Here is a 21,456-nt window from a genome sequence, read left to right as displayed (position 1 = left end):
TCGTCCTTATCGTGCCCTAGCTCCCCTTCGAAAAACAACAGAACACAACTGTCCAAACCGATTCTCGTTTACGCAGCCGCCACACCCTTGGGGAGGGCAAACGATAAGCGGCAAGATAACATTGGGAAGGTGCCGGGAGGTCCTGGAATCTAGGCGTTACAGCAGCTGGGTTGCTGGGATGGTAATAAAATAATTCTACACATCAAAGTACCACTCGCTCGGTGCACGGGAAAGTGAGTCGGCGACCCTCCGAATCTGGCACGCAAGAACCAACAATGGGAACAGTAAACCGTGCGAAACCTCAGGGACGTTAAAAAACGCCCTCCGCAATCCGCTCTCGCTGTGCCCTTCATCTCATCCGGCCATGCTCACCCGGTACGGTTGCCATGGTAACGACGCAACGTACGCGTTTCATTCATAGCTCCATGCTAGGGAGTACGCGCGCGCCTGAAAGGTAGGCAACACGGGCAGCATCTCATCGTATCTATCCTCTCGCGTGCTGTCAGTTTCGGTTCGTCCGTCTCCCAGGACGGCTCGTTAACAGTGATTGCGTGTGGATGGGTTTTGGGTGTAGAAGAATGGATTTGTGCAAGTGGTCGGTGGTTTTGTTCAAAATGGGATTAACTTCAACAAGCGCCTTTTAGTAGAATGTAAGTAAATAAATGGAATTAGAAGTCGGAAACAGGTGAAAACACGCACACCCGGTAAGCATCTAAATTTTGGTAAACAAATCGCCAGTTCCGTTCAACACGCTCATCACACAAGAATGCGGAAAACGATGTTTTCCTTCCGTTTTCGCATCCAGGTTCTCGTGCCGGGTAGAACAAGTGTTCTTAAATTAGATCTATCGCCCGGTGTGCTTGTTATGATATGGGTTTTCAGGGAAATATCATTCCAGGGCCGATGTTTCCATCGAGGTGTTCTTTTATTGTCCGACGGAGTCTTCAGGCATGTTTGTTTATGTGTTGGCTACTCCTACGTACAACATTCATTCTTAATTGATTGAGATCTTTACTAAGAAAGTGAGGAAGAAACACTTCACGTCAGCTGTTAAATTTCAAAACTAGGTATACTAAACACCAAAGATTTGAATATAATTCTAAGCTTTCTTTGATCAAAATTTATTCCAAAAACATCAAAAGCTGCATTGAAAGAAATGATTCAATTTTGTAGCGATCCTTCCCGACTCCATCTTCATAAACTGACACTTCCAGCATTGATTGATTGTTATAAGTCAAGCTACGTTTGCCGTGTTCCTATGAAGCTTACCACTAACAATCTATCAATCAAACGCGATGGACAACAGTTTTCTTAGAACTTAAAGATACATTAGCACCAGAAACATATTTTCTTAAAACGCACGGTACGAGACCGAGAGTCGCCACAGTTGAACCGCAGTGTCGTCATAATGTCGCGGCACGTGCCACGTTCCTTCTCGGGGAAGAGGCAAACATATCTTCTGTAATCCCTAATTCTCGGTCATAATGGATGGTGAAGAAGACAGTGCACCGGTAGCATCTACCACCAAGACTGTGATGTCACGTTCACCGCGTTGTGTTGAAGATTTATGAAACCGAAAACCATTTATGTTGTCCCAGTTTCTCACCCTCACAGTTTGAACGAGAATGGACGATTGTAAACGCTCCTCCAAGAATGAAGAGATCATAATATTTTATTGATTTAGTTATGAAGTTTTTGGTTTAGCTTCCTGATGAGTTTACTTTACGGCATTGTGGTGTGCTTCCGGAAGAATAACATCAACAAGTACTAAACGACCCCGAGGGACATGGATCCATACGGTACGCTCGATTGAAGTCGTTTCCCTGGTACAATAGGGAATACGAATAGGCTATTAAACAACTCAAAATGTGACAAACTGTCGCTGGTAGACAATGCATCCATTCTCCCGATTAAAATAGCTATAGCAATCACGCATCATGCAGATGACGCATTCTTTGACTCGCTTGTGGTGCATACCCTACAATCTACTATATCGTGTCACGAATCGTTAATTACCTACCCTACCCGATTGAATGGACGATCGATCGAGACAATGTTCATTCCATCGGACACCTTTTTGCCAACCGAACAACGATAACAACAATAAATTCACCAAATCGACGTCCTACAGACATACACACACACACACTTCCGTTTCGACCACATCCGTTTAAACACTCTCGCTTGAAGAGTTTGTCGGCGCCTAAAGCAACACGCACCAAGAGGTTTTTGGTTTTGTTTCCAATTCCATCTTGAGAGAACATTACGATCACCTGCGATCAGTCATAAACAAATACAGACCAGCAGGCGCAGTAGCAAGCCAGACATGATGCGTTAGGCAATGGAATACTTAATCGGTTGTCAAAGTGTTATACGCTTGCTGACTACTAAGCAGTTTCGTCACATGTCATCACCAGCTGAGAGCCGGTGCACGGTCGGCGCTTCGAAACCGCCGCTCTTAGAAAAAGGAGGTGTGCTATTAATTGCCGAAAAATCTGCCAAATAAAAATATCGCTGCATGCTCTAGCGCTTACCAGCACACTTCCATAAAAGGGGATCTGAACTTCGGGCTATTTATTGCCTGCAGACATGAGAGAGGTATTAGGCTGAGGACGGTTGGTACGATCGGTAACAGAAAGCTATAAATCAGTGGCAGCTCATTGGCATTACATCGACGGAGATTTGCTTAATCTAGCTCTCTGTTGATGACATTGATCGTACCAGAAATTTATGTTACATAGTGGAATTTATTCCAACTGTAGCAGAATAGCTCAGCTCAGACGATCGTGATCTGTTCTTTTTATTGTGTTGGGAAATTAAATTTAAATGAATCATACGAGTAATTAAACGTGTAATTGCTCGCCTGCGTCATCAAGAATTCCCGATGGCAATGACTTCCTTCAGCAAAAAAGGCATTTCCATCCTAAGTAATTTAGACAGCTGCACTTTATATAGAACCACTCTTTCAACACTTTCCCAATCACGGAATGCAAAACTCCACGGACCATAAGTTTGTAAACGATGCCAACAAAACCCCCGTTAAGCTCCAAACAACGCACTCGTAATCTCCCACGATGATCGCCCACGTCACATTTCCGGCTCGTCCAACGATTCTAGGTTCTCTGGAACCCCTGCGAGGGTCTGCCACCCCAAAACAAGTGTCACCAAACGACTATACGGGAAATCGTTTCCCGGTGGACATTGCAATGGTCCCCAAGAGTTTCGCCAACTTACTATCGTTAATTACACCCTTCTTGGTATGAGTATGCGCTGCCGTCCAAAGAATTCGAAATGTATATAATTACAATTTATTTATTAACTAAATTGTTTTACATCTAAACTAACCTAAACCTAACCTAAAAGAAACCTAATTAATGCAAAATATTCCTCACGAAGTGTACCGCACGAGAGTTGAGAGCAAAAAAAGCGAGCTCGCCCGTTCTGTCGACCTCGAAGGCTGTGAAAGATTCTGGCCGTGTTGCCAGAATCGCTGCTGTAGTGTTTTATAATAATTATTATTATTAGTTATCGTTCACAACGTAATTCCTCCCGGGGGTAAAGGAAGGTCGTCCCCGGCCGTATGATTGTTTTCGAGTTTGTCTATACAGTTTACGAAATTCTCCTTCTGTTGATCTTATTTTTGTGACGTTTGACTTTTCGTGTGTTTTCGAATGTTCTGTCTTTTATGTTATGAGCAGTTGTTCTGATAGCACGTGGGTCCAACTTCTTTCGAATATTGGGTTTAACGTAAACCTCTTCCCCATCATTTATTATTGGAGGATCCTCTTTCTTATGATTACTTCTGGTCTGTGCTTGAAGTGATCTGTTCAGATTTACTTTGACGTTGTTGAAAATGTCCTGTGCTTGCCTATTTATCTCTTCCGGATTCGTTATATTGCATTGGTTAAACACGATCTCATTTGGCGTATAGCCTGTCGAGGAATGTACCGTATTGTTGTATAACGCGATGCATATTGGTATCATATTAACCGTGTTCGTATCGGGAAATTTGTGCTTATTCGTGTTATACATTTCTATTACAGTAGAATGTGTCTTTTCCACTTGTCCGTTGCTCTCGGAAGACGATGCGTATTTAAGCGACGTGCCTAAGTTGCTTAGGAATTGTTTCAGTTGAATAGATCGGAACGTAGTTTCATGATCGGTAATTATTTCTGTCGGTGTTCCGAAATTACTAAAATATTTCGCTAACGCATTTTTGACGTCAATGAGGCTTTTGGATTCTATTGGGACCATTTGTGCGAATTTTGAAAATGCATCCACTAATGACAGAAAACTATTCGAGTTTATGGAGAAAATATCCATGTGGACGCGTTCCATTGGTCGATCTGTTACAGGTCTAGGAGATATTTTGATATTGTAGGGTTTGCGATCGTACTTGTGAGTGTTGCAAATTGTGCAAGTTCTAACTGCTGCTGCGATCTTGTTGTACATTTTCGGGAAGAAATATGCCCTTTTTAGTTGATTTTCTACTTCGGCCACGCCTCTATGAGCTCTTTCGTGTTCTTTCGTAATCAATGAGTCTTGCTGTTCCTCGCTCGGTACATCTTTTACTTGTAAGTGTGTAATTATGAAATATCCGCTACTAGTGAAATACTTTCTGTAAGATTCTTGTATCAAACCTAATATTTCTTCTGGGGCTAAAATAGCTGTCTGTTTTCCATTGTGATATTTTCTGATTGTATGTTCTATTATTTTTTCGTTATAATATTGCCTAGTGACTACTGTTCTTTTATAGTTTTTAAACGGCAATTCTTCGATATCGTTTTCTGATTGTGACACTCGGAAAATAATTTGGTTTTTATAATAATTTATAGGTCTTTCGGTTGATTTGATATAGAAGCTATCTGAAGTGTCTGCTGAGTGTGTTGTTTCTAAGTTTGTGGTGTCGTGGATGTTAATGTCAGCCGTATCATTAGTTTTTCGACTTAGCGCATCTGCTACTACATTTGCTTTGCCTTGTTTGTAATCTACTGTGTATTGAAAGTTTTCGAGTTCTAATCTCCAATGTAATATTCTATTATTTTTGAGAGATGTTTTAATAAACGTGAGAGGTTTATGATCAGTATAAAGCTTAAATTCTCTACCAAATAAATATGGCTTGTATTTTCTGATAGCCCAAATGATTGCTAGTGCCTCCTTTTCAATGGTAGAATAATTTTCCTCTGCTTTGTTGAGTGTTCTGCTTCCAAACGCAATAGGACGCTCTACATTATTTTGGATTTGCGAGAGAACCGCTCCGATTGCATAGTCGCTAGCATCGGTTGTTAATATGAAGGGGATAGTAAAGTCAGGGTAAGCTAATACTTGATCAGATGCTATAATCTGTTTCAATTTAGAAAATGCTTCAACGTACTCTGCGTCGTTTGGGTTTACTTTTTGTCCTTTTTTCAGATATTTTGTGAAAGGTTTAGTGATTCTTGAATAATCTCTAATGAAACGACGGTAATAGCCAGATAGTCCTAGGAATTGTCTTATTTGTTTTTCGTTTTCTGGTAATTTCCAATCCAAAATCTTTTTAACTTTGTCTGGATTTGGTTTTATACCTTCAGGAGAAATTACGTGTCCTAAAAATTCCGTTTCGCGTTTTAGAAATTCACATTTATCTACTTGTATTTTCAGGTTAAAGTCAGAAAGTCGTTTCAGTATTTTGGAAAGATTATCTAAATGATTTTCGAGATTATTCCCAACAATTATGATATCATCAAGATAAACGTAACAGATATTGCCGATGTATTCTGATAAGATATTGTTCATAGCCCGTTGGAAAGTGGCCGGTGCATTTTTGAGCCCGAATGGCATTCTTGTGAATTCAAAGTGGCCTTGATTAGTTGAAAATGCAGTTTTTTCCTGATCTTCCGGATGCATTTCGATCTGGTGGAATCCAGATTTCAGATCCAACGTAGTGAAATAACTTGATTTTCCGAGGCTATCCAAAATGTCTTCAATTTCTGGTATGGGATATTTATCACCTACCGTTTTCTCGTTCAATTTACGGAAATCAATAACTACTCTAACCTTTTGTAAGCCAGATGCATCTTTTCGTTTTGGCACTACCCAAATTGGAGAAGCGTAAGGGCTTTTTGATGGTTTTATAATATTTGCTTCCAGCATTTCTTTTATTTGATCTTCGACGTCTTGTTTGAAGATGTGTGGATATCTATAGCTCTTAGTAAATACTGGCTCATTATCTTTTGTGTTAATTCTGTGTTTTATAATTGTTGTGCTAGTAAGTTTTTCGTTGTTCTTCAGTAGTACGTTATGATGGTCAATAAGAGTTTCAATTAATTTTTCCTTTTCATAAGCTGATAAATGCTCAGTTCGTATAAGTTGTTGAATTAATTCTTTGTTTGGCACAGTATTAGAATCAGCTGGAATTGGTGCCAGAATTTCAAAATTATTGACAATTATATTTAATTTGGGGATTTCAGGAGTAATTTTACTTGTTGTTAATACGTTTATAGTTGATCTATTATTTTGTGATGAGTAAACACCTGGTTCAATTAGCGTATCATTACTTAGGCGCTGGTAGGTTGGGACAAACCAATCTCCACAACGATCAGTTATAACTGTGACAGTATGACAAAAATATTTTCCAGTGTAGTATTTGTGGAATTGTGTTTCAACACCCTGAATAGTGATAGTATTAGCAGCATAATTTATAATGGTGTCGGTTTCAGCCATAAATTTTGATCCTATAAGGCCGTCGAAAAAGTTATGGAAATCAAAAATGTAATAAACTTGCTCCTTAAATGTAGGTCCTAATAGGTTACATTTAATTTTTTTATTAGTTGTTTGTTTACCAAAAATATTTTCAATGTTCGCATTACAACACATTTCGTTATTTGAAATAATGCCTGGCTTAAGTATGTTTTTATTTGCTCCACTGTCAATCAACAAACGTATTGATTTGTCTTTGGAGCTATCATACACGATTAAGTATGGCAAGAAGTCTAACAAATTGATCATGTCGGGTTTTCGGTTGAATTGCCCAGACGAAAATTTGTATTGTTCTCTTTACATGCAGTGATTTCGGTGTTATTGATAGTTCTGTTATTTGAAGTGAATTTACTTCTTTGTGAAGAATCAACTTCCATCGGCGTAGGATATTGTTTATCAGATTTATCCACATTCGTATAACGTATTCGTGAGGAGTTTCCAAAATTTGTTTTACTCTGTTCATTTTTACTATAAGATGGGTTATGATTAATAGGTGGTTGACCATTCATTTTATGTGAATTAAACTCTTGTGCTTTAATTTTGCATAGGAAATTATAAGCATCCTCAATATCTTTTGGCCGTGCTGCTTGCACATAACCGAAATATGGTTTTTTCAAACCAGCTATAAAAGCGGCTAATCCATCCTCATCTATAAACTTACTGATTGCTGTCCAACTATCCCTGTAATCCTGATCTTGTTTTGCAATAGATTTTATATTTTGAATTATTTCCTTAGATTTTTGATAATATTTATGTATGGTCATACCTTCCGTCATTGTATTTTGCCACAATTGGCATTTAAAGGTGGAAAGTTCTCTTCTATCGCTTATGGCGTCGATCAAAATTTCCTTTACTTCATCAAAAGTTTTTGGATTGCCAGCAACACAAAGAACGTCCTTGGCCTTTCCTTCTATTTTGTTTAAAACTGCGGTTACGTATACATCGTAAAGTTCTCTGTCTACTCTCTCTTTAAATAGGTTCAAAGTACTATCAGCTGTTTCAAGCCACGCTGATAATTGTTTTTTATTACCATCGTACTTTGGTAGCGATTTTATCGGGTCGGGTATCTTAAATAAATCTTCTACCTTGATACCCGTCTTAGATTCCACGTGTTCTTTGATGTCACTTTGAACAATTATTTGTTCTTGTGTAAACTTAATTGCTTGTTCTTGCACATTTAATCTTTCGTTTATGGCCAACAAGCCAGTGCTTAACTGTTTGAGTTGATCCAAAATTTGCGATTCCATTGTATCTGCGTTTACTAAACTCTCCGAAGCCGAATCTGTATGAAAAAGTTGTATTCGAACGCTAGGTGCTGCGTTGATCCAAATTCTCTTTCTCTTTTACACTCTCGCTTGGCAGTAACTCTCAAATTTGATAACAGTATCAACGTCCTATCAACCTATCTGGTAGTGTTGATTGGATGTATGTGTGATGCGTGACTCGATACAAGGTCTCACACCACGTGCTCTCAGTGAAAGTAAAAACACTGCTACGCACTTTTGCTAAAATCGGCCTATCTGGTAGTGTCAATTTAGCGAACGTAAAACTTAATATAAAAAAGTTTTACTTACGTGTGGTAATAGTTTAAGGTTGTGCCGGGGGGTCCTCGAACCAAACAACGGATGTAATCCTTTAGCTGCCGGTGCAAAATGCGGGAACCACTTAAGAATGGATTATTAATCCAAATCTTTTCCACTGTATTTAAGCACTTCCTCAACTGTCTACAGCGCCAATTACAATTTATTTATTAACTAAATTGTTTTACATCTAAACTAACCTAAACCTAACCTAAAAGAAACCTAATTAATGCAAAATATTCCTCACGAAGTGTACCGCACGAGAGTTGAGAGCAAAAAAAGCGAGCTCGCCCGTTCTGTCGACCTCGAAGGCTGTGAAAGATTCTGGCCGTGTTGCCAGAATCGCTGCTGTAGTGTTTTATAATAATTATTATTATTAGTTATCGTTCACAACGTAATTATATATTTTTAACCCAAAAGTCGAAAGAACCGTTTGTGCGTGCGTGCGTGGTGCGTACAGAACGCTAGAATCGGGAACCGGTACTCTAAGCTGCACCGCGGACCAACGAATGCAGCAAGGCAAAAAGGTTTTTTTCTAAAAATGCATCCACCCATTTCGCTGCAGTACGCGGAAACGCTGATGAACGCGAGCTCGTGGGAAAACCGGCTACACCGGCGTCGAATGTTTGCCATATTTGTGAACGATTCGGTTGGGGGTATATACAAGTGTGACAAATGTTGTGTAGTGTGATGTGTTTAGTTTTAATCATGCTAAACTGTGCAGCTGTGAAAACGATTCTATTGAGTGAGATGTTTTTATCATTTATTGCAAAAAATACAAAAAGAAAAATTGGAAAAGAGTAAGTTATTCAAAACATATTAGTGTATGGGTAGAAAAAATCTATAATAATAAATAATGAGGATAAAATATTTTTCTGCTGTGCAAAACAACGATTGTGTAAAAACCAAGAACTAAAAGAATTTCTTTGATCTTTATTGCACGACTAAGGCAAGAGCATAGTACGACAAATGCGTGATTTGCAGGGGCTTTCGATACACGAATCAACGTAAATCAATTATTTGATTATATTTTGATAGGTATCTAGAGATATTTTGAGAAAAATATACATATTTCATCTGACATTCCGGCTAGGTCATTTATTTATTTTATTTATTATTAAGTACGACGGCACGTTGCCGCATTGTAATCCGGCAAGGTCATGACAGGTATATTATAATGAATAGTCAATTCAAATGGGATTGCACGATAAATCGTGTGTGTGAGCGATACAGTACTTTAAACGAATAATCTAGTAATTCAAAATATCTAATTCACGGCCTTTCTATTTACTACTTGAATTGAGGTCTGACTATCGTTAAGACAAGCAGAAGAGAAATTTACTGCTTATATAAATGAAAATTTATCTTTTATTCAGCCATGTTTGCCACTATATGTTTGTCATTTAACATTAAACAATTTACCTTCCATTCACACACTCCACCTCCACTTCTTTAAAGATTTAAAATAAATCTAATTATTAGACACGTTCTGCTTTTTGGCTCAATGACCTCTAAGGTTGCAACGTCCGTGTTTTCTTTCGTTTATTTGAAACGTTTGCATAGCACAATACTCAGAAGATAATGGATTAAATTTTGTTTAATTCTACCGCCCGTGTGAAAATATAATAATTTCGAAACGCTACTTTTTATTTGGTAAGCAGGACCTTTTCCTATTATTCTTCAAGTAAAACCTAAAGGAATCCTGTTTCATTCAACTTAACTTTCCAGATGACTGAAATGTTTTATAAAATAGAATGTGACAGTAATTACATACATTTAGGCGTTTCACAGTAAGCTACATTAAAAAGACACGAAAACCAGAGGAGAGCTTTTTTTTATTAAACTAGTTTAATTTGTTTAATTCAATTTAATTTTTGTACTAAGTGTCTGTAAAACGAATAATACGAATTCACGCCACTCTAGGCATTCAAACACAGCAAACCCCTGCTCTTCGATCAATACATACGATCAAACACTGATTTGCCGGAAACACCACTGCGAAGCAACACCTAGCAGCACGCCTAGCGCCAAGCGAATGGTCGGGTGCCCGGGGTGGGTGCGAACTCTCTTAGTCGACATCGCATCGACCCGCGCGCACTGCTACGGCCCGTCAGTCTATTCCGGTCGCTGTTCTAGCATGGACGAGCGATAATCAGTAGCATTAGAGCAGCAGCAGCGGCTTGGAAAATGCTTGTTGTGCTTGCGACCACATCAATTCGTGGACCGCGTGCGTGCTGTCGTGCCGTGCTTAGAGTCCGCAATCGGTGTACGACTTCCCAGTGACGCATTCTCGACTGCTCGCCGTGCGATAGTGAAAAACGGCGCGAAAGCCAAGTTGCGAAAAAAATCTACACACGAAAAAGGTGATTTCAAGTGGAAGTGATTCAATTTTTTGTTTTTGCTGTTTTGTTCCTGTTCTTTCTGTTGAGTGACCGTGAGTGTGTGTGTGTGTGTTGGCTGTTTATGTAGAGTTTTATTATAAGAAGATAAAAAAATAATACATCAGATCGATACAACGTTCGATTGGGAATTGCAACATTGAATCTAAGGTGAGATGGTGCGTGATCTGCTGTTTAGTGAGTTGTGAGCTGCACCGGTAACCTGTCCTGTCCAAAATCGTATTTTAAACAAATCCCAAGCGTATTGCCCAACGCCGTCAAAGTTTGTTGGGGAGCGTACTATAATTCAAGGGGTTGGCTTGCAAAACCGATCATAAATCTAATCGAGCATCAGACGATATCTTCCAACGCTCTAGCAAAATATCAAACCAAAAATAGAGCCAATCTAAAACCATGCGAATTCCGTTTGCCATCGATAACTATCGGAATTTTGCTCAAGATGTACCACCGTCAACGTTCAATCACCAATTGTTTGGATTGCTGTTACGAGACCGTTGCCATTTTATTGGATTACGATTCGTGTAAACAAAACGGTGTTACCGCGTGTGAAATTGAACCTTATTTTGCTTTTTGACTTGTTACAGCAAACCGTTTGAATCGCAGCAAATGGTTTGTGTCGGTAGTTTTTTGTTGTTTAAAAGTGAGCTTAAAACGTGACTTTGTAATGAGTTTTAAAACAGTTTAATTTCAACTGTTCTTTGTTTAATCTACCTCATCAAACGAATCGATTGATTGTTGTTTGATTCATTTCCTGATAAAGACGAATCGGGTGACGACGCAGACCAAGACTTTCTGTCGAGATAATCTCTACGACGTCCATAATCGGCCTTATTTCTGATAGCTCGACGACGACTTTACAGGGTTTCTGAGTGTCTTGTATTTTACCTCATCGAATCTACTCAAGATTAAGTCTAGATCATCAAAAATAGAGTCGATAAAGTGCCTGCTAATTGTCCTCTCCATGTATAGAAGAAACCCTGTATTTTTAAACCTTATCTACAAGTACGTGTAATTTTGGAATCTACCTTTTGCAAAGTTAGCTCCAACAAAGGGGAACCAATAATGACATTTGACAGATTTCGCGTGTTTCGTCGATATTGGTTATTGAAAAAAAAATCGATCGGCACACGTTTTGCACGCTACCACTGCTGCTGCCGCTTCCTGCCGTCCTTGCTAATATGAACCGATTGTCTTCTCAATGACAAATTACTATGTCTCAAAATGTCAACAATTACCTCGAATCCGTCAACACCATACAACGCATGGAAGCTCTTAAAATTAACACCACGAAACAATTATTTCCATGTCGAATGCCGACGCAAAACTTGTTCGTTACAATGCTGGGTTAAATAGGCATGCGTGTTTGCCGCGTTTGCCCGAAAACTAATTCCAAGTTCGTGCGGTTTCGAGAAATCATATCCAATTGGTGGGTTCATTTGCGGTTTTATTTTACCGAAAAGAAGAAAAAAATGTTTCCCTATGATTGACAAACTTTTCGTTGCCCAAGGCACGAAATGTCCTCAAACAAATCTTTGCTCGTTCGTTGTATTCTTCTTTTGCGTTTAAAGCAAACTATTTAGACAACTAGTTACACTAAAGCGCATCGTTTGCGACACGCTCATCAGCGTGAAACTGTAAGGTTTCCCACCAACCGTTTTACATCACGCGCGAGATTGAAAATAAATTCATCCCAATGGACAGGTGCGTTTGCAACCTCGACGCAAACTGAAGCCTGCCCAAAAAACCGCAACAAACTATTATGAAATATTTTTCACTCTCAACACGAGAAGATACACAGGCACGGTAGAAACCGCAGAAATGTAGATCAACTGTCAATCCCCTTATGATGGGGACGTTTGGTCGACTCCAACGGTTGGGCTGAAAATCTTCTATTTAATGGCCTCCAAGACGCACAATGTCTGTCGCATTCAAAGGCAGCACTAATGAAAGGTTCTATAAATAATTCTCCCCACTTGGAGATGGAAGTGATCGTGATCGACGACATGGCATAGAAGTGCATCCGGATCTACAGCGAAGAACGATCAGATGTCGAATATGTGACGCCATTTTTTGTTTCTTTGGAGAGGACCATCAATCCCATCCGGATAATAGTACTGGTGGCCCGAGAAGATCCATTAGTCGCATCTCGAAGGTGTCGGTAAACATTCAATTTGGTCACCTTTCACACAGCGGGCGATGCCCTCTTGCTGTCGGCTCTCTGGGACACATCTGTTTCGACTCTATCGACACCGAGCAGTTGACCGTAATTGATTATCTGCTCAAACCAAACGATCCAGATATTCCAGCTCGCGTGCGTGCGTGCGTGCGGTGAGAATGTTATTCTAATTGAAAGCAGATAGGATAGGTTGGAGAAGAGAAATTAAATGTCAGCAAGAACGGCAACGCTGGGAACTGGTTTGTGTCATTAGTGCAGCTTGTATAAACATTAGGGGGCTGCATGTTTTAAATACATCGAGAGGAGGGAGCAGAAAAAAAACACCAAACCTCAAGAGGATAGTTTAAATTAATTATTGCGTACGCCAGACAAATTAGGAACTGGAAAAGAGATTATTTCGAAAGTGTTTGCTCGCTAGAGTACTCAGCTCCGCCTAGAACTTTGAGACGAAAATCGTTGAAAAAAAAACGTGTTCGACTTGTCAAGTTCCTCACATAAATAATAAGCACCAGCTGGATGTTCCAATCAACTGCAATTGTTTTTCATTCTTTGCTTATCAATTTTCAGAACTCATCAAACAAAAAACAACCGAACAAAACAAACGTGTGCCGCCAATGTTGTCGGAACGGATCAGCAAACGACAAAGCGCCTCCCGATTTCTTTTCCTCGCAAAACTGGCATGCTGGGGTTATCTCGTGCAGTGGAAGCTGTAGGCAATAAGGCATGCGATTTGTCCCAACCGAGACCGACCGAGACGCATCTGTTGACCACCCAGGCATTACGATGGAGTAGCCTGGAGTTGTCGCACGCTCTTAGAAGTCCCGCAAGGGTTTACTGAACGGCCTCGAACGCACTCGTGACATGTGGAAGAAATGTAAACAAATCGTTAAACCTTCCCCGGAACTGAGCTGTCTTCCTTGGTTGATAGAAAGTCTGCTATCTACGATCCTTGATAGACCGTAAAACAAAGCGTCCCATTGATACTGAAAGGGTTTAACCGATTCTTAATGCGAGCTTAGGATACTGTGTTGAGTACCTCAGAAGAAAAAGGAAAAAAAAACACAAGTTGAACCCATTCTGCGCTTATCAGCTGCTAAAAGCCATTTTGCGAAGACCTATCAACCTCGTCTTATCGGGGTTTCGGGATAATCAACAGACACAACACGACACAAATCAACAAAAAGTAGGCTGTATTCCACCTGCTTTCAACGTGACTAGACCACTACGATGATGCCATAATAAACTGTCAAAGTGTACATAAAAAGCCTGTTGCTATAAAAGAAAACCCAGTGCCAATGTGATTGAGTGGAGCCCTCTCTCTCCCTCTGATATATCCAAAGAAGAAGAAGAACACGCCAACACCAGCATGAACGACTCACGCAAACTACCCGCCAAAATTGTTCCAGTTCATCGAGGGAAACCTCAAACAAATGCCACCATGGCCGATACCTGTCAACGTGCCTGGATCGAAAGTGATAGACATCTGCGGCCAGAATCGGAACGGGAACCGTTCCTTACCACTGGCAGTGGTTCGGAAGGAAGCGAAACGTCCAGCCTCGAGTGCGAACAGTTGTGTACGGGGACACGCGCCCGGGAAAAGAAAAAGGCGCGCATTTTCTCGATCGATCTCGAGCGCGGTATCGGTGGAAAGCGATGTGATAGTACCGGTGAACGGACACCGTCAGGTTCGGTTGGTTCAACCGGAACGGGTAGTACCAGTAACGATGATTCTCACAGCGATGCCAAACTAGTCGATAAGCTGCGAAAGGTGAACCGTCGGAAGCGGAAACAGCGGCCGGCGAGTAGGACGGCGAAGCTGCTCCAATTGTGTCAGTGCTGTCCTTGGACCGTGCCGTGGAGTCTGTTGATTGTCAGTGCCCTGCAGGTAAGTTTTGGAGCGCGCTGATTTGGTGTTCAATTTTTGACAGACGGGTTATTGGAAAGTCCCCTAGGGGGTCTCTTTTTTCTTGAGCGTTAAATTGGTTTATTATTGTAAGGTGTATTTCATAGATCATAGGGCAATCATAGATCTAATCTTACAAGGTAACAAGCCTTGATAACGAGTCTCAATATTATCATTAAAGTATTCAAATATTGCGGAAAGATCTTTTAATTGTCATGCAGATTGCATACCCTTTCATTCTGTACAGTTTGGTCTGATCATCCTGAAAGTATGCAATATTACATTAAAAGTTTACACTTTTTTTATTCTTTGTTAACAATACCAGTAATCAAAATTGACTTTTTTTTAAACGATATCCATCCGTCCAACCCTTCGCTTGTTAGCTTGCCCGGTTTTCGATCAAACTTCCGAAATAAACCCAATCAATCAACCTGCATTGGACTTGCCCACCAAAGCTACACAAACAAGCACAATGAAGACAGTTTTCGGCTGTCCATTCTTATCACATTTCGCACACATGTACTACATACATGGTTCCCTGCGAGCTCGTTCCCTCACGTACGAGCTGTATCGATTTTTCTTGAGCTGATTTTTCGTTGATCCTGAATCTCTTTCTCTTCTTCACGGGGTTCAGCGGTAACCTCAGCGTACCACTTGTCGCTGACGTCCCGGTCAAATGGTTTCACTTTCTCCGAGCAGCTGTATTGCGTACGTAAAACCAACACAGATACACATGCCGTGGGTAGAACGAAAGCACATTAACCTAGAAAGACAAGGAAGCTCGGGTTGCACACGCAGTAAGGATACGCATTTCGCGCTTCATTTGGCACGGTTTATTACGGAGGGAGAAACCGGGAAGAAGGAAAAATCGATGCGAAAATTTCACTGCAAAAAAAAAACGGGGAAAACAAATTGGCAGGCGTAGCGAGGCTGTCAAGGGTGTGGCTCCAAGACGCAGTACAGGGATGCTGTTTGGACGTGTTTGCGACTGGGAACCCTTCACCGAGAACCTAGACTCTCGGGCACCAGGCGAAAAGTTTGATAAATTGTGCAGAATACGTTAACAAGCCAAGATAAATGAGTCATTAGAGTGTCAGAGAACTGATTATGGATGATTTTGGGTTTTGTTTTAGACGAACATCATCGTCAAGCTGGTGTAACATGAGCTATTCTGTGGCTTAAGTTAACAACTAAGCCTCAATTATTAGCTATTTTTGTATCATTTTACCCCCAAACTTGATCCATAGTATGACATAATCCGTATCGAACGATGCCGATTAGACCTTGCCCTTCGGGCCATATCTTATACCCCCGAAGGGAGGTCAACTTCCCGTCGAATCATTAACGCCGAGATTTACGTCGCAGCTCCAACTAAGCATTGGAGCAGCGAGCTGCCATTAATTTATTCAATTTGTTACGCTTACACAATGCTGTGCTGAGGATGCACCAGCAGCGTGCATTGTGTTTAGTCAAGCAGAATTGATTACAACTATGCGCGTCATCCTGCCGGAGCTGCCAATCGAACAATCACCTTTGTTTTAGGGGAGATGATTTTCGCTTACAAATGAGGTCTCTGTTACTCATCAGGAAGTTCTAGTTCACAATTAGATGGGAATTCCAACAACTTGTTGTCCACATCCAGCAAGAAGATACACACAAAAAGCCGCTTTGTCAATATTTCTTCAAGAACCATATCGTTGCGTAAAATTTTTCGCAAACATGACCAAAGTAAATATTTTGGTTCCGACGCTACTGATAAAGCATAAACGTATCCTAAGCACTTCTACAAACAGAATAAAAAAATATGTCCATCTTCTTAGGGATCTCTTAGCCCGGCTTATGGCTTCTTATTTGATAACATCTTTTCTTAATGCTTCTTTCCAATAGAAGGTTCCAATAGATTCTTCCCTTCACTGCTATCATCTGCAGACTTCAATAGTTGAAGTCCCACAATATCCCCTCGAAAAATGGAAACACTTCAAGCAGTTCGGTGAAGGCATGGACACATCCCCTAACACGTGTCTATCTCGTCTTGACGTTGCACTAACCTCATCAATGTTGATTTCCCTTTCTGTATCTTATCGTCTTACAGCAGGGGCTAGCAACTTATTATTTTGGAACTTTAAGAATATCTCGATTGGAAGGAGGATAAAAAACGAAAAACGAAATTATATTTTGTACTTTTATACGCCGATCTTTTGAACATGTTTCCATAAAAAGCATTTAAGGGACGTAAAGAATTATTTCTATACAATATTTTCTGTTTGTACAATCAAACTGTCATCCCTTGAACATCCAAGAAGAACCATTGATACAGAACATAAAACTCTCACGAACTAAAACTAAATAAAACGGAAGCCATCAACGTTGCCATTCCCTGATGCAATGATCGAACTTCTCCTATGCTGTCACCCCAACACGAACATAATTATAGATGGGTGACGCTCGCCCAAAGACAATGATTGAATAAAATTGCAATAAAATGCAGACTTAAGGTTTTTTGCATCCATTTGCAGCATAATCTCCGCATTGAGGCGATCGATCGACCTGCTGTGAACCTCCTTCACCCTCCCTTCTTGAGGTATTATATTCCGTTTTTGGACAAAGAATGACTCTCGGAGAAACTCCTAGCCTTCACGGCTTGATTGATGACATGATGTCCGCGAGATTGTCACGTGCAGTAGCTACGGCCTACCTTACTAGAGCGCCAATCCTTGTAAGGGAACCTAACCTCGCGCCCTTAATAAAGTAACTAAAAGGTCTGTTCAATCTGGTAGATGGAAATCGCAAATTCCAATGCTTGGTAAACTGTGCTACCAGGTGGTAGCCACAACTGCAGCTTTTCGTGCCAATCGCAAGGTTTTTTTTGGGGTGTTGCAGTTGCACACGTTGCAGCGGAATGTAAACAAAGGAGCGCTCGCACACCGGCCGTCAAACGAAACGGAAAAATCCAATATTTACCCAATGCCTCGTAACGCCAACCATCCACTGCCACTGGGTCACGGGTGTAAGTAAATCGGGAACAACTCTATCGATTGTTTACGGCCGCACGTTGCACGGTCCGTCAACTGGGCGCGATTGATACCGTTCGGTGACAACTTCAAATCAGCGCCCCGCTACAATGGCGTTCCGGCAAAACGGTCAAATCGTTGTGCCTCGACCTCACACAACAAAAACCCTGTGCCAATCGCATCAAATCGCCGCAGAGATTATAGCAGAGGACTTTTGAGCTTTGAACGTGGAACGTATTATGTCCAGCGTGAACAAGTGATGTCTCTTTGTTCTTGTAACGCGTGTCCCTGACGTGTCGATGGTTGGTAGTATGGCTTCCGCGCCAAATGACGGATGTAAAGCCACCAAACTGCGCCACCATCATTGCGCTTTGCTCTGATTTCGTTTTCTATGTCACCTAGTTCATTCTTTGAACTACGATGCACTAAGGTGTGGTGGAGAGACTAAAGAACGACACTCTTTTACACTGATTTAGGTTACCCCTAGTGTGTGTGCCATGAGTTGTTGAACTACAAGCGGCACACACCAACTCGTAAGTTAAACGATATTGGAGGCTTGACACGTAATTAGTGTAACTGTCCAACAATGCTTACCCAATATCTAGGACAATCCGCGAAAAATGTCTCAATTTAGGGGCGAAGCGTAAACACAAAACCATTGGCCCCAATCGTGCTGACCGAATGACCCCATGTAAAGGTATGTTTGCTTAGAACGCCGCTTATGGATAATCACTGAGCTTCAACGCCACACACGCATTCTCTCTCTATCGCTCTCGCACCCCGATCGTATTACGTGTATGGAAAATAGTGGTGTGGAAAAACTAAAATAATAAAATGCTCGTAAAGTCTCAATCCTAACAAATGGCCCTTCCGGCTTTTCCGTCACGGTGATTTTACCGAGAAATTTGATACGAACCCGGTGGTTGGTTTGGGATGGATTTTTCACCATTTCCCTTTGCCTTTATGATCACACACTGACGTGTGCTAGTGGTCGTAAACGTAAATCAAACTACACCGACCAACTTCAAGATCGTGAGCGGAACGGTTGCTTGCGTCCTTTGGAGCATCTTCAAGATTTATGCGTTCGCCGCTCTCGGCCTCCAACATGCGATGTAAATTCTGACCAAATGTTTTTTTTATTCTACACTACATCGGGCCAAAGAAATTAACGACTTTTGGCCGTTTTGGTCTAGCCGGTGGTACACTTGCAGACAGGTTTTTTTTTATTCGCTCCGAATGTAAATCTTTTCACACACTCGATGAAAATAGATTCAATTTTATGGTTTTTGGTTGTTTTGTTTGAAATGCAATCAATTAAAGGAAGGGTTTGAGCTACAAGATTGTAGCTTGATTCGAATTTTCCAAGCACACTAACAATCGTATTCTATTACCCACAACACACCTTTAAGGCAAACCCTGCTCTGCCTAACGGTTATCGTTTTGGCGCTGAAAATCATCATCAACAATTATTCATAAGCGCTCGTTTAACTTTCGTTTGCATTTCCTCCCCTTCTAGATCGCCATCTTTACTTACAATAACGATGCCATCAACCAGAAACTCATCTTCTCACCCGTGAAGCAGTACGAGGTAAATGTTATTTCTATGGCAGCATTCTCATCATCTCGAAGATGTTTCGTGATGAAATATTAAAAACAAGTATCCTCCACAGGTTTGGCGCTTTGTAACATACACTTTTCTCCATGCTGGAAATGTGCATCTTGTGCTTAATATCATCATACAGGTTAGTGAGTAACGATGAAATAGCTTAACTAGGCAAAAAGTGTGTTATGAGAGCATTTAAAAGCTAAAAAAACGTGGAAAACAATATTTTAAAATTTGTTGCATCAAATTGCATAGATTTAGGCGCAATCAAGCCCAAGTCAGCAAATCACAACTTCCGTGATAACATAGATGAAAAATCCAAATTGGACGAGGCTTGAAATTATTTAGGAGGATGCATGGTCTTGATAAACTACGAGGAACAATGAGAAATAGTTTGCAGTTTATGTAAAACAGATGTTCTGGTCTCTTTACTGGAATCCTGGTGCTGGTGGCACGACCAGGATTAAAATACCAGGACTATTAAGACTTCGAGCCAATAAGAAAAAGAGTCAGTTACAAAACGTCTGTATCACTTCACAAGAGATTCATGATTTAATTCAACAATATTACGTATATACAGTTGTTTGGAACTAATAATGTTATGTGAATCTGCCCAGGTCAGTAGCATAGATTATTCTTTAGGATAGACTCGATAAAATTGTTGTTAAAATAGATTCAAATATGGAAAACGCCTAGCTATATGCAATTTGCACACAAACATTGTACTCACCACTTAATCCAATCGTTGTTTTTTTCTTCCCTACAGATTCTAGTAGCATTTCCACTGGAAACGGAACAAGGTCATGGGAAGGTGCTGCTCGTCTACTTTGCCGGAACACTAGCCGGTGCTTTAGGTGCTTCCGTGTTTGAGCCTACGCTTATGGTTGGTGCGTCTGCAGGAGTTTATTGCTTACTCATGAGCCATATACCACATATCATCATGGTAAGTTCTTATAATACCTACCTGTGTCCCACCTTTATTTGAACACAGTAAATGTCACCCTGTCTTCCTGCGTAGAACTTCCGCACGTTATCCTATCGTTACTATCGACTCATTGCCGTGCTGATGCTGTGCATTAGCGACGTCATGTACTCCATCCGTCACTGCCTTACCAAAGGAAATCTACAGCCACGCATCGGTGTGGCGGCCCACATCAGTGGCGCCCTGTGTGGACTGCTGATAGGTTTCGTCGTCTATCGGTCCACGGTGGGACCGGACACATCCAAAGCGGTTGCAGTGTTTCGGACCCTGCGATATCTAGCGTCGGTACTACTGGTGGCGTGGTTGGGCTGTACCGTGCTCTACAACCTCGACCGAAGCCATGTGATTCAGATCCTCTAGCCATTGAGCTCGTCAAAATAGTCAATGTAAGTTAAGTTTCGAAACGCCCAATGATCTATTCAAAGCAAATTGTACTGCTGTACAGTAACGTAAGAAAATGTAAGACCAAACATCGTTTTTTTTATGACATATTTATACGACGCTATCTGTGTGTGTGACTCGTTTATTCGATTTACATCCGAATCCGGGAGAGCAACTTACAATTACGACACTACGCAAACCACTTAGTGATGTGTATATAACCTTAAAACATTTATCCTAAAACCCCACCGGAAGAGATATCCAAGTCGGATCGCAGCACCACGACCCCCGGAATCGAATAACACTTCCGGTATTTTGGCTTCAAAGTAAGCATTCCCTGACCCTAGCGGCATCGTACTCGAGAAGAGCTCTAGTTTGCAAAAGGAAATGGATTACAAGCTCACCTTTAACCTAAAGTTATTCATTATCTGCTCGATTAAACTTTTACCCTGTTTTGTTCTACGCTACATCCACTCCAACGTGATATGGTTTGTGTCTACGATTCGAAGACACTTTGTCCAACCTGGACGCTGAACTGGCTTAAAACTATAGATTAATATCACGAAAATCACAGTAACTCTCGGTCACTCTGTCTCCCATTCAGCATTGGTCACCCATTCATACCTTCATACACACTCATACGCAACTTTTCGTACATTCCTTTACACTTACATTAGCCGTAC

The 21,456-nt window shown here is 40.9% G+C and overlaps 3 protein-coding genes across 3 annotated transcripts in view; 2 read left to right on the top strand and 1 right to left on the bottom strand.

The window, feature by feature from the left end:
• Positions 1-21,456, top strand: part of LOC126564100 (eukaryotic translation elongation factor 2) — a 398,467-nt gene that overhangs the window by 284,815 nt on the left and 92,196 nt on the right. The window lies entirely within an intron of this gene.
• The window catches only part of LOC126564395 (ATP-binding cassette sub-family G member 1-like), a 440,656-nt gene that overhangs the window by 381,423 nt on the left and 37,777 nt on the right, over positions 1-21,456 (bottom strand). The gene's annotated exons all lie outside the window — the stretch shown is intronic.
• Positions 14,225-20,817, top strand: LOC126565433 (rhomboid-related protein 2). The gene is made up of 5 exons (XM_050222615.1): positions 14,225-14,778; positions 19,324-19,395; positions 19,478-19,549; positions 20,177-20,353; positions 20,429-20,817. The coding sequence occupies exons 1-5, from the start codon at positions 14,260-14,262 to the stop codon at positions 20,750-20,752; spliced, it is 1,164 nt and encodes a 387-aa protein (XP_050078572.1). The 5' UTR covers positions 14,225-14,259; the 3' UTR covers positions 20,753-20,817.

Source organism: Anopheles maculipalpis, chromosome 3RL, assembly GCF_943734695.1.
Source record: "Anopheles maculipalpis chromosome 3RL, idAnoMacuDA_375_x, whole genome shotgun sequence".
Classification (NCBI taxonomy): Eukaryota; Metazoa; Arthropoda; class Insecta; order Diptera; family Culicidae; genus Anopheles; species Anopheles maculipalpis.
Note: the sequence above shows the minus strand (reverse complement) of the source record. Positions and strands in the feature narration are given on the sequence as shown.